Here is a 12072-nt window from a genome sequence, read left to right as displayed (position 1 = left end):
CTAACCTAACCTAACCTAACCTAACCTAACCTAACCTAACCTAACCTAACCTAACCTAACCTAACCTAACCTAACCTAACCTAACCTAACCTAACCTAACCTAACCTAACCTAACCTAACCTAACCTAACCTAACCTAACCTAACCTAACCTAACCTAACCTAACCTAACCTAACCTAACCTAACCTAACCTAACCTAACCTAACCTAACCTAACCTAACCTAACCTAACCTAACCTAACCTAACCTCTTGTTCTTGTCCCAAGTCTTGAGAAGTCACTCATCCCAAGTCTTGAATAGTTCTTGTCCCAAGTCTTGAGAAGTCCCTTGTCCCAAGTCTTCAGAAGTCCCTTGTCCCAAGTCTTGAGAAGATCTTGTCCCAAGTCTTGAGAAGTCACTTGTCCCAAGTCTTGAGAAGTTCTTGTCCCAAGTCTTCAGAAGTCCCTTGTCCCAAGTCTTGACAAGTCACTCGTCCCAAGTCTTGAGAAGTCACTCGTCCCAAGTCTTGAGAAGTTCTTGTCCCAAGTCTTGAGAAGTGACTTGTCCCAAGTATTGAGAAGTCACTTGTCCCAACTCTTGAGAAGTCACTCGTCCCAAGTCTTGAGAAGTCACTCGTCCCAAGTGACGTGAAACGCGAAGAAAACTAAGAATATTCGAAAAAAATTTTAATTCAGCTAAGACGGGTGAGGCACAGCCCTAAACAAGACTTGGGACAAGAACTTCTCAAGACTTGGGACAAGTGACTTCTCAAGACTTGCGACAAGAACTTCTCAAGTTTTTCTTAGAATTTTCCGAACTTGTACCAAAAACTAAGTTTTTGGCAAAGTTCGAAAAAATTCTAAGTTCTACCTAGAGTGTATGCAAGGAATTCAGGAATCCTAAATGATAACATTATTCAAAATAAAAAAGACTTTATTATGCAAAAAAATTCTGTTTGTACATCAGTTTACAAAATATAATTAATTCACTTATTTCATCTTCTTAATCTCGACTGGAAAAAAGTATCATCACCTGAACAAAATCAAAAAACAAACATTAATTTCAATCAAAGCAAAGAAAATTAACTGAAAACAAAATAAATATATTCTGAGTAGTACTTCTCAAGACTTGGGACAAGTGACTTCTCAAGACTTGGGACAAAAACTTCTCAAGACTTGGGACAAGAACTTCTCAAGACTTGGGACAAGTGACTTCTCAAGACTTGGAACAAGAACTTCTCAAGACTTGGGACGAGTGACTTCTCAAGACTTGGGACGAGTTACTTCTCAAGACTTGGGACAAGTGACTTCTCAAGACTTGGGACAAGAAATTCTCAAGACTTGGGACAAGTGACTTCTCAAGACTTGGGACGAGTTACTTCTATAGACTTGGGACAAATACTTCTCAAGACTTGGGACAAGTACTTCTCAAGACTTGGGACAAGTACTTCTCAAGACTTGGGACGAGAACTTCTCAAGACTTGGGACGAGAGACTTCTCAAGACTTGGGACGAGAGACTTCTCGAGACTTGGGACGAGTGACTTCTCAAGACTTGGGACAAGAACTTCTTAAGACTTGGGACAAGTGACTTCTCAAGACTTGGGACAAGAACTTCTCAAGACTTGGGACAAGTGACTTCTCAAGACTTCGGAGGAGTGACTTCTCAAGACTTGGGACAAGAACTTCTCAAGACTTGGGACAAGTGACTTCTCAAGACTTGGGACAAGTGACTTCTCAAGACTTGGGACAAGAACTTCTCAAGACTTGCGACGAGTGACTTCTCAAGACTTGGGACAAGAACTTCTCAAGACTTGGGACAAGTGACTTCTCAAGACTTGGGACAAGGACTTCTCAAGACTTGGGACAAGTGACTTCTCAAGACTTGGGAGTCTAGTCCTGATAAGAATGGGACAGGTCAAATTTAGAAGGAAAAATTTTCAAATTTTTTGAAAAATCAAAAAACGCTGCAAACCTTCTGAAATGCGCACAAAACCAAAAATTTTCGGAAAATTCGGAAAAAAATTAAAAGTTGAAATTTTTCAAAAATTCTTAGTTTTGTGCGCTTTTTGGACGATTTGCCACGTTTTTCGATTTTTCGAAATTTTTCGAAAAAATTGAAATTTCTCAAAGGGGTACCCCTTTGAGAATTTTCAAAATTTTTAGAAATTTTAAAAAAATTAAAAACGACGGCAAATGGCGCGAAACGCGAAGAAAACTAAGAATTTTCGAAAAAATTTGAATTCAGCTAAGACAGGTGAGGCACAGCCCTAAACAAGCAGACAAGACTTGGGACAAGAACTTCTCAAGACTTGCGACGAGTGACTTCTCAAGACTTGGGACAAGAACTTCTCAAGACTTGGGACAAGTGACTTCTCAAGACTTGGGACAAGGACTTCTCAAGACTTGGGACAAGTGACTTCTCAAGACTTGGGAGTCTAGTCCTGATAAGAATGGGACAGGTCAAATTTAGAAGGAAAAATTTTCAAATTTTTTGAAAAATCAAAAAACGCTGCAAACCTTCTGAAATGCGCACAAAACCAAAAATTTTCGGAAAATTCGGAAAAAAATTAAATGTTGAAATTTTTCAAAAATTCTTAGTTTTGTGCGCTTTTTGGACGATTTGCCACGTTTTTCGATTTTTCGAAATTTTTCGAAAAAATTGAAATTTCTCAAAGGGGTACCCCTTTGAGAATTTTCAAAATTTTTAGAAATTTTAAAAAAATTAAAAACGACGGCAAATGGCGCGAAACGCGAAGAAAACTAAGAATTTTCGAAAAAATTTGAATTCAGCTAAGACAGGTGAGGCACAGCCCTAAACAAGCAGACAAGACTTGGGACAATAACTTCTCAAGACTTGCGACGAGTGAATTCTCAAGACTTGGGACAAGTGACTTCTCAAGACTTGGGACAAGAACTTCTCAAGACTTGGGACAAGGACTTCTCAAGACTTGGGACAAGTGACTTCTCAAGACTTGGGAGTCTAGTCCTGATAAGAATGGGACAGGTCAAATTTAGAAGGAAAAATTTTCAAATTTTTCGAAAAATCAAAAAACGCTGCAAACCTTCTGAAATGCGCACAAAACCAAAAATTTTCGGAAAATTCGGAAAAAAATTAAAAGTTGAAATTTTTCAAAAATTCTTAGTTTTGTGCGCTTTTTGGACGATTTGCCACGTTTTTCGATTTTTCGAAATTTTTCGAAAAAATTGAAATTTCTCAAAGGGGTACCCCTTTGAGAATTTTCAAAATTTTTCGAAATTTTAAAAAAATTAAAAACGACGGCAAATGGCGCGAAACGCGAAGAAAACTAAGAATTTTCGAAAAAAATTGAATTCAGCTAAGACAGGTGAGGCACAGCCCTAAACAAGCAGACAAGACTTGGGACAATAACTTCTCAAGACTTGCGACGAGTGACTTCTCAAGACTTGGGACAAGTGACTTCTCAAGACTTGGGACAAGAACTTCTCAAGACTTGGGACAAGGACTTCTCAAGACTTGGGACAAGTGACTTCTCAAGACTTGGGAGTCTAGTCCTGATAAGAATGGGACAGGTCAAATTTAGAAGGAAAAATTTTCAAATTTTTCGAAAAATCAAAAAACGCTGCAAACCTTCTGAAATGCGCACAAAACCAAAAATTTTCGGAAAATTCGGAAAAAAATTAAAAGTTGAAAATTTTTCAAAAATTCTTAGTTTTGTGCGCTTTTTCGACGATTTGCCACGTTTTTCGATTTTTCGAAATTTTTCGAAAAAATTGAAATTTCTCAAAGGGGTACCCCTTTGAGAATTTTCAAAATTTTTCGAAATTTTAAAAAAATTAAAAACGACGGCAAATGGCGCGAAACGCGAAGAAAACTAAGAATTTTCGAAAAAATTTGAATTCAGCTAAGACAGGTGAGGCACAGCCCTAAACAAGCAGACAAGACTTGGGACAATAACTTCTCAAGACTTGCGACGAGTGACTTCTCAAGACTTGGGACAAGTGACTTCTCAAGACTTGGGACAAGAACTTCTCAAGACTTGGGACAAGGACTTCTCAAGACTTGGGACAAGTGACTTCTCAAGACTTGGGAGTCTAGTCCTGATAAGAATGGGACAGGTCAAATTTAGAAGGAAAAATTTTCAAATTTTTCGAAAAATCAAAAAACGCTGCAAACCTTCTGAAATGCGCACAAAACCAAAAATTTTCGGAAAATTCGGAAAAAAATTAAAAGTTGAAATTTTTCAAAAATTCTTAGTTTTGTGCGCTTTTTCGACGATTTGCCACGTTTTTCGATTTTTCGAAATTTTTCGAAAAAATTGAAATTTCTCAAAGGGGTACCCCTTTGAGAATTTTCAAAATTTTTCGAAATTTTAAAAAAATTAAAAACGACGGCAAATGGCGCGAAACGCGAAGAAAACTAAGAATTTTCGAAAAAATTTGAATTCAGCTAAGACAGGTGAGGCACAGCCCTAAACAAGCAGACACGACTTGGGACAATAACTTCTCAAGACTTGCGACGAGTGACTTCTCAAGACTTGGGACAAGTGACTTCTCAAGACTTGGGACAAGAACTTCTCAAGACTTGGGACAAGGACTTCTCAAGACTTGGGACAAGTGACTTCTCAAGACTTGGGACAAGAACTTCTCAAGACTTGGGACAAGAACTTCTCAAGACTTGGGACAAGGACTTCTCAAGACTTGGGACAAGTGACTTCTCAAGACTTGGGAGTCTAGTCCTGATAAGAATGGGACAGGTCAAATTTAGAAGGAAAAATTTTCAAATTTTTCGAAAAATCAAAAAACGCTGCAAACCTTCTGAAATGCGCACAAAACCAAAAATTTTCGGAAAATTCGGAAAAAAATTAAAAGTTGAAATTTTTCAAAAATTCTTAGTTTTGTGCGCTTTTTGGACGATTTGCCACGTTTTTCGATTTTTCGAAATTTTTCGAAAAAATTGAAATTTCTCAAAGGGGTACCCCTTTGAAAATTTTCAAAAATTTTCGAAATTTTAAAAAAAATAAAAACGACTGCAAATGGCGTGAAACGCGAAGAAAACTAAGAATTTTCGAAAAAAATTTGAATTCAGCTAAGACAGGTGAGGCACAGCCCTAAACAAGCAGACAAGACTTGGGACGAGTGACTTCTCAAGACTTGGGACGAGTGACTTCTCAAGACTTGGGACGAGTGACTTCTCAAGACTTGGGACAAGGACTTCTCAAGACTTGGGACAAGTGACTTCTCAAGACTTGGGACAAGAACTTCTCAAGACTTGGGACAAGAACTTCTCAAGACTTGGGACGAGTGACTTCTCAAGACTTGGGACGAGTGACTTCTCAAGACTTGGGACGAGTGACTTCTCAAGACTTGGGACGAGTGACTTCTCAAGACTTGGGACAAGAACTTCTCAACACTTGGGACAAGGACTTCTGAAGACTTGGGACAAGTGACTTCTCAAGACTTGGGAGTCTAGTCCTGATAGGGATGGGACAGTCAAATTTAGAAGGAAAAATTTTCAAATTTTTCGAAAAATCAAATAACGCTGCAAACCTTCTGAAATGCGCACAAAACCAAAAATTTTCGGAAAATTCGGAAAAAATTAAAAGTTGAAATTTTTCAAAAATTCTTAGTTTTGTGCGCTTTTTGGACGATTTGCCACGTTTTTCGATTTTTCGAAATTTTTCGAAAAAATTGAAATTTCTCAAAGGGGTACCCCTTTGAGAATTTTCAAAATTTTTCGAAATTTTAAAAAAATTAAAAACGACGGCAAATGGCGCGAAACGCGAAGAAAACTAAGAATTTTCGAAAAAATTTGAATTCAGCTAAGACAGGTGAGGCACAGCCCTAAACAAGCAGACAAGACTTGGGACAATAACTTCTCAAGACTTGCGACGAGTGACTTCTCAAGACTTGGGACAAGAACTTCTCAAGACTTGGGACAAGTGACTTCTCAAGACTTGGGACAAGAACTTCTCAAGACTTGGGACAAGTGAATTCTCAAGACTTGGGACAAGAACTTCTTAAGACTTGGGACGAGTGACTTCTCAAGACTTGGGACGAGTGACTTCTCAAGACTTGGGACAAGTGACTTCTCAAGACTTGGGACAAGAACTTCTCAAGACTTGGGACAAGGACTTCTCAAGACTTGGGACAAGTGACTTCTCAAGACTTGGGAGTCTAGTCCTGATAAGAATGGGACAGGTCAAATTTAGAAGGAAAAATTTTCAAATTTTTCTAAAAATCAAAAAACGCTGCAAACCTTCTGAAATGCGCACAAAACCAAAAATTTTCGGAAAATTCGGAAAAAAATTAAAAGATGAAATTTTTCAAAAATTCTTAGTTTTGTGCGCTTTTTCGACGATTTGCCACGTTTTTCGATTTTTCGAAATTTTTCGAAAAAATTGAAATTTCTCAAAATTTTTCGAAATTTTAAAAAAATTAAAAACGACGGCAAATGGCGCGAAACGCGAAGAAAACTAAGAATTTTCGAAAAAAATTGAATTCAGCTAAGACAGGTGAGGCACAGCCCTAAACAAGCAGACAAGACTTGGGACAATAACTTCTCAAGACTTGCGACGAGTGACTTCTCAAGACTTGGGACAAGTGACTTCTCAAGACTTGGGACAAGAACTTCTCAAGACTTGGGACAAGGACTTCTCAAGACTTGGGACAAGTGACTTCTCAAGACTTGGGACAAGAACTTCTCAAGACTTGGGACAAGGACTTCTCAAGACTTGGGACAAGGACTTCTCAAGACTTGGGACAAGTGACTTCTCAAGACTTGGGAGTCTAGTCCTGATAAGAATGGGACAGGTCAAATTTAGAAGGAAAAATTTTCAAATTTTTCGAAAAATCAAAAAACGCTGCAAACCTTCTGAAATGCGCACAAAACCAAAAATTTTCGGAAAATTCGGAAAAAAATTAAAAGTTGAAATTTTTCAAAAATTCTTAGTTTTGTGCGCTTTTTCGACGATTTGCCACGTTTTTCGATTTTTCGAAATTTTTCGAAAAAATTGAAATTTCTCAAAATTTTTCGAAATTTTAAAAAAATTAAAAACGACGGCAAATGGCGCGAAACGCGAAGAAAACTAAGAATTTTCGAAAAAAAATTGAATTCAGCTAAGACAGGTGAGGCACAGCCCTAAACAAGCAGACAAGACTTGGGACGAGTGACTTCTCAAGACTTGGGACGAGTGACTTCTCAAGACTTGGGACTTCTCAAGACTTGGGACAAGGACTTCTCAAGACTTGGGACAAGGACTTCTCAAGACTTGGGACAAGTGACTTCTCAAGACTTGGGACAAGAACTTCTCAAGACTTGGGACGAGTGACTTCTCAAGACTTGGGACGAGTGACTTCTCAAGACTTGGGACAAGAACTTCTCAACACTTGGGACAAGTGACTTCTCAAGACTTGGGAGTCTAGTCCTGATAGGGATGGGACAGTCAAATTTAGAAGGAAAAATTTTCAAATTTTTCGAAAAATCAAAAAACGCTGCAAACCTTTTGAAATGCGCACAAAACCAAAAATTTTCGGAAAATTCGGAAAAAAATTAAAAGTTGAAATTTTTAAAAAATTCTTAGTTTTGTGCGCTTTTTGGACGATTTGAAACGTTTTTCGATTTTTCGAAATTTTTCGAAGAAATTGAAATTTCTCAAAGGGGTACCCCTTTGAGAATTTTCAAAAATTTTCGAAATTTTAAAAAAATTAAAAACGACGGCAAATGGCGCGAAACGCGAAGAAAACTAAGAATTTTCGAAAAAATTTGAATTCAGCTAAGACAGGTGAGGCACAGCCCTAAACAAGCAGACAAGACTTGGGACAATAACTTCTCAAGACTTGGGACGAGTGACTTGTCAAGACTTGGGACAAGAACTTCTCAAGTTTTGGGACAAGTGACTTCTCAAGACTTGGGGCAAGAACTTCTCAAGACTTGGGACAAGTGAATTCTCAAGACTTGGGACAAGAACTTCTTAAGACTTGGGACGAGTGACTTCTCAAGACTTGGGACGAGTGACTTCTCAAGACTTGGGACAAGTGACTTCTCAAGACTTGGGACAAGGACTTCTCAAGACTTGGGACAAGTGACTTCTCAAGACTTGGGAGTCTAGTCCTGATAAGAATAGGACAGGTCAAATTTAGAAGGAAAAATTTTCAAATTTTTCGAAAAATCAAAAAACGCTGCAAACCTTCTGAAATGCGCACAAAACCAAAAATTTTCGGAAAATTCGGAAAAAAATTAAAAGTTGAAATTTTTCAAAAATTCTTAGTTTTGTGCGCTTTTTGGACGATTTGCCACGTTTTTCGATTTTTCGAAATTTTTCGAAAAAATTGAAATTTCTCAAAGGGGTACCCCTTTGAGAATTTTCAAAATTTTTCGAAATTTTAAAAAAATTAAAAACGACTGCAAATGGCGCGAAACGCGAAGAAAACTAAGAATTTTCGAAAAAAAATTGAATTCAGCTAAGACAGGTGAGGCACAGCCCTAAACAAGCAGACAAGACTTGGGACGAGTGACTTCTCAAGACTTGGGACGAGTGACTTCTCAAGACTTGGGACTTCTCAAGACTTGGGACAAGGACTTCTCAAGACTTGGGACAAGTGACTTCTCAAGACTTGGGACAAGAACTTCTCAAGACTTGGGACGAGTGACTTCTCAAGACTTGGGACGAGTGACTTCTCAAGACTTGGGACGAGTGACTTCTCAAGACTTGGGACAAGAACTTCTCAACACTTGGGACAAGTGACTTCTCAAGACTTGGGAGTCTAGTCCTGATAGGGATGGGACAGTCAAATTTAGAAGGAAAAATTTTCAAATTTTTCGAAAAATCAAAAAACGCTGCAAACCTTTTGAAATGCGCACAAAACCAAAAATTTTCGGAAAATTCGGAAAAAAATTAAAAGTTGAAATTTTTCAAAAATTCTTAGTTTTGTGCGCTTTTTGGACGATTTGCCACGTTTTTCGATTTTTCGAAATTTTTCGAAAAAATTGAAATTTCTCAAAGGGGTACCCCTTTGAGAATTTTCAAAATTTTTCGAAATTTTAAAAAAATTAAAAACGACGGCAAATGGCGCGAAACGCGAAGAAAACTAAGAATTTTCGAAAAAATTTGAATTCAGCTAAGACAGGTGAGGCACAGCCCTAAACAAGCAGACAAGACTTGGGACAATAACTTCTCAAGACTTGGGACGAGTGACTTGTCAAGACTTGGGACAAGAACTTCTCAAGACTTGGGACAAGTGACTTCTCAAGACTTGGGACAAGAATTCTCAAGACTTGGGACAAGTGAATTCTCAAGACTTGGGACAAGAACTTCTTAAGACTTGGGACGAGTGACTTATCAAGACTTGGGACGAGTGACTTCTCAAGACTTGGGACAAGTGACTTCTCAAGACTTGGGACAAGGACTTCTCAAGACTTGGGACAAGTGACTTCTCAAGACTTGGGAGTCTAGTCCTGATAAGAATGGGACAGGTCAAATTTAGAAGGAAAAATTTTCAAATTTTTCGAAAAATCAAAAAACGCTGCAAACCTTCTGAAATGCGCACAAAACCAAAAATTTTCGGAAAATTCGTAAAAAAATTAAAAGTTGAAATTTTTCAAAAATTCTTAGTTTTGTGCGCTTTTTGGACGATTTCCACGTTTTTCGATTTTTCGAAATTTTTCGAAAAAATTGAAATTTCTCAAAGGGGTACCCCTTTGAGAATTTTCAAAATTTTTCGAAATTTTAAAAAAATTAAAAACGACGGCAAATGGCGCGAAACGCGAAGAAAACTAAGAATTTTCGAAAAAATTTGAATTCAGCTAAGACAGGTGAGGCACAGCCCTAAACAAGCAGACAAGACTTGGGACAATAACTTCTCAAGACTTGCGACGAGTGACTTCTCAAGACTTGGGACAAGAACTTCTCAAGACTTGGGACAAGTGACTTCTCAAGACTTGGGACAAGAACTTCTCAAGACTTGGGACAAGTGAATTCTCAAGACTTGGGACAAGAACTTCTTAAGACTTGGGACGAGTGACTTCTCAAGACTTGGGACGAGTGACTTCTCAAGACTTGGGACAAGTGACTTCTCAAGACTTGGGACAAGAACTTCTCAAGACTTGGGACAAGGACTTCTCAAGACTTGGGACAAGTGACTTCTCAAGACTTGGGACAAGTGACTTCTCAAGACTTGGGACAAGAACTTCTCAAGACTTGGGACGAGTGACTTCTCAAGACTTGGGACAAGAACTTCTCAAGACTTAAAATGAGTGACTTCTCAAGACTTGGGACAAGTGACTTCTCAAGACTTGGGACGAGTGACTTCTCAAGACTTGGGACGAGTGACTTCTCAAGACTTGGGACAAGGGACTTCTGAAGACTTGGGACAAGAACTTCTCAAGACTTGGGACAAGGACTTCTCAAGACTTGGGACAAGTGACTTCTCAAGACTTGGGTGTCTAGTCTTGATAGGGATGGGACAGGTCAAATTTAGAAGGAAAAATTTTCAAATTTTTCGAAAAATCAAAAAACGCTGCAAACCTTCTGAAATGCGCACAAAACCAAAAATTTTCGGAAAATTCGGAAAAAAATTAAAAGTTGAAATTTTTCAAAAATTCTTAGTTTTGTGCGCTTTTTGGACGATTTGCCACGTTTTTCGATTTTTCGAAATTTTTCGAAAAAATTGAAATTTCTCAAAGGGGTACCCCTTTGAGAATTTTCAAAATTTTTCGAAATTTTAAAAAAATTAAAAACGACTGCAAATGGCGCGAAACGCGAAGAAAACTAAGAATTTTCGAAAAAATTTGAATTCAGCTAAGACAGGTGAGGCACAGCCCTAAACAAGCAGACAAGACTTGGGACAATAACTTTTCAAGAATTGCGACGAGTGACTTCTCAAGACTTGGGACAAGAACTTCTCAAGACTTGGGACGAGTGACTTCTCAAGACTTGGGACAAGAACTTCTCAAGACTTGGGACGAGTGACTTCTCAAGACTTGGGACAAGTGACTTCTCAAGACTTGGGAGTCTAGTCCTGATAGGGATGGGACAGGTCAAATTTAGAAGGAAAATTTTTTGAATTTTTTCGAAAAATCAAAAAACGCTGCAAACCTTCTGAAATGCGCACAAAACCAAAAATTTTCGGAAAATTCGGAAAAAAATTAAAAGTTGAAAATTTTCAAAAATTCTTAGTTTTGTGCGCTTTTTGGACGATTTGCCACGTTTTTCGATTTTTCGAAATTTTTCGAAAAAATTGAAATTTCTCAAAGGGGTACCCCTTTGAGAATTTTCAAAAATTTTCGAAATTTTAAAAAAATTAAAAACGACGGCAAATGGCGCGAAACGCGAAGAAAACTAAGAATTTTCGAAAAAATTTGAATTCAGCTAAGACAGGTGAGGCACAGCCCTAAACAAGCAGACAAGACTTGGGACAATAACTTCTCAAGACTTGGGACGAGTGACTTGTCAAGACTTGGGACAAGAACTTCTCAAGACTTGGGACAAGTGACTTCTCAAGACTTGGGGCAAGAACTTCTCAAGACTTGGGACAAGTGAATTCTCAAGACTTGGGACAAGAACTTCTTAAGACTTGGGACGAGTGACTTCTCAAGACTTGGGACGAGTGACTTCTCAAGACTTGGGACAAGTGACTTCTCAAGACTTGGGACAAGGACTTCTCAAGACTTGGGACAAGTGACTTCTCAAGACTTGGGACTTCTCAAGACTTGGGACAAGGACTTCTCAAGACTTGGGACAAGTGACTTCTCAAGACTTGGGACAAGAACTTCTCAAGACTTGGGACGAGTGACTTCTCAAGACTTGGGACGAGTGACTTCTCAAGACTTGGGACGAGTGACTTCTCAAGACTTGGGACAAGAACTTCTCAACACTTGGGACAAGTGACTTCTCAAGACTTGGGAGTCTAGTCCTGATAGGAATGGGACAGTCAAATTTAGAAGGAAAAATTTTCAAATTTTTCGAAAAATCAAAAAACGCTGCAAACCTTTTGAAATGCGCACAAAACCAAAAATTTTCGGAAAATTCGGAAAAAAATTAAAAGTTGAAATTTTTCAAAAATTCTTAGTTTTGTGCGCTTTTTGGACGATTTGCCACGTTTTTCGATTTTTCGAAATT

General features: G+C 38.2%; 1 protein-coding gene across 1 annotated transcript in view; it reads right to left on the bottom strand.

The window, feature by feature from the left end:
- Positions 1 to 990: 990 nt before the first annotated feature.
- LOC147874740 (transcription-associated protein 1-like) overlaps positions 991 to 12072 on the bottom strand; it is a 29652-nt gene continuing 18570 nt past the window's right edge. The window contains exon 9 of the mRNA XM_087343814.1: positions 991 to 1009. Within this exon, the coding sequence (XP_087199940.1) occupies positions 1006 to 1009 (4 nt within the window). The 3' untranslated portion in view covers positions 991 to 1005. The remainder of the gene's footprint in view (positions 1010 to 12072) is intronic.

Source organism: Zootermopsis nevadensis, unplaced genomic scaffold, assembly GCF_977971745.1.
Source record: "Zootermopsis nevadensis isolate Lab colony 2312 unplaced genomic scaffold, Znev_1.0 Znev_ptg000006l, whole genome shotgun sequence".
Taxonomy (NCBI): domain Eukaryota; kingdom Metazoa; phylum Arthropoda; class Insecta; order Blattodea; family Termopsidae; genus Zootermopsis; species Zootermopsis nevadensis.
Note: the sequence above shows the minus strand (reverse complement) of the source record. Positions and strands in the feature narration are given on the sequence as shown.